This window comes from Morus notabilis, unplaced genomic scaffold (genome assembly GCF_000414095.1).
Source record: "Morus notabilis unplaced genomic scaffold, ASM41409v2 Scaffold1511, whole genome shotgun sequence".
NCBI lineage: Eukaryota > Viridiplantae > Streptophyta > Magnoliopsida > Rosales > Moraceae > Morus > Morus notabilis.
The window spans coordinates 1-1,570 of record NW_010365331.1 but is presented as its reverse complement, the minus strand read 5'-3'; the positions used below and the strand labels follow the sequence as shown (position 1 = coordinate 1,570).

The following is a 1,570-nucleotide window of genomic DNA, read 5'->3' as shown; positions in this document are numbered from 1 at the left end:
GGAGAGGGAGAGAGAGAAATCCGGAGAGAGAGCAAGGGAGAGAAAAAGGCCGGCAGGAGAAAGCCCGAAGAAGGAGGTGGCTGGCGGTGGAAGGAAGAAAGAGAGAGAGAGAGAGAGAGAGAGAGAGAGAGAACCAGAGGAAGAAAGAAGAAAAAAAAGAAAAAAAAGAAAAAGAAGGAGAGGGGGGGCTGGGCTGCACAGGAAGGGAAAGGGGGAAAAGAAAAAAAGAAAAGAAAAAAAAAGAAAAAGGAAAAAGAAAAGAAAAAGAAAAATGAAAAAAAGGGGGAAATGCATTAAAATTTAAGTGTATTTTCAAAAACTTTTGAGGTGAAATTATAAATACTGAAAATAATTTAAAGTCCATTGATTAATTGTGAAAATTAAATTAGGCACACTAATAATTCACATTTTAGCATAATTAAACATGTTTAATTCTGGAGGGCGTTACAATCTTGCTTCAACCTTTCGTCTTCTTGAACATAGTGTGATATGAGCTCATTCAGAGACCAAGTCCCTTTTTGACAGTTGTAGCTCACCTTAAACTGATTAAACTGTGCTGGAAGAGATATCAAAACCAGATGCACCAGCAAATCCTCAGAGAGTTCAAGCTTAAGTACTTTCAACTTTGAAGTAAGATGAGACATCTCTAGGATGTACTCCCTGATATTGCCTTTGCTCCTATACCTCATTGAAATTAGACTTGTCAAGAGCGTACCTATTTCAGCCTTTTCGTTCTTAACAAACCTCTTTTCAATGTCCACAAGAAACTCCTTCGCCGTAGCAATCTTATCAGACATTGTGCCTCTGAATGCTTTCAGAATAGCCTTCTTCATTATCATCATACACATGCAATTTGATTTCTCTCATCTTTCCATATCCCTCTTTTCATCAGAGGTACTCTTATCCGTAAGAGGTGGAGGAGAATCAACCCTTAATGCAAGGTCGAGATCCATGACTCCGAGAAACATCAATATGTTCTCTTTAAAGTTAGAGCAATTTAGCATAAGAATAGAGTTGATGTTGGCAGTAATATTAGCAGAAGTCATAGCTAAACAGAGAAAACAACAAACAAACAAACAAAACAAGCTCACATAAGTCCCAAAACAAAAATAAATTCAAATAAAGGTAAACCCCATCTCAAGATACCGGGCGCTCTATTAACATTTTATCTTTGGACAAATATTAACTTGTAAGTGATATTTTGGTGCAGTAATCAAATACTGATAATAAGAACACGCCAAACAATAAATTTTCTTTTGGGTCGAATTATTGTTCACATGTAAAACTGAGTAATCATCACGCGTTCATTACCACAAGTGTACATGCAATTCTGTTAAATATTAACCTTCGTTTGGGCCGATCAATATTCACATAAGTTACATATACACAATCGTTTATATTCCAAAACAAATTAATTTCCACCAGAGAGGTCACTTTGGCGACATGTTACTTCAATTAATTCATCTCAAAATATATATAACCATACTAATATCTGAATTTAAAATTGCACTCAAATTGACAAAAAAAAAAGGGTCAAAGTCAAAGTCAACTGTCAAAGTCAACCTAAGGT

At 35.7% G+C, this 1,570-nt stretch overlaps 1 protein-coding gene across 1 annotated transcript; it reads right to left on the bottom strand.

Annotated features, from left to right (window-relative positions):
- Window positions 1–428: 428 nt before the first annotated feature.
- LOC112093502 lies at window positions 429–833 on the bottom strand. Its single transcript, XM_024172075.1, has one exon. It carries the CDS (start codon window positions 831–833, stop codon window positions 429–431), a length of 405 nt encoding a protein of 134 aa, XP_024027843.1.
- Window positions 834–1,570: the final 737 nt, after the last annotated feature.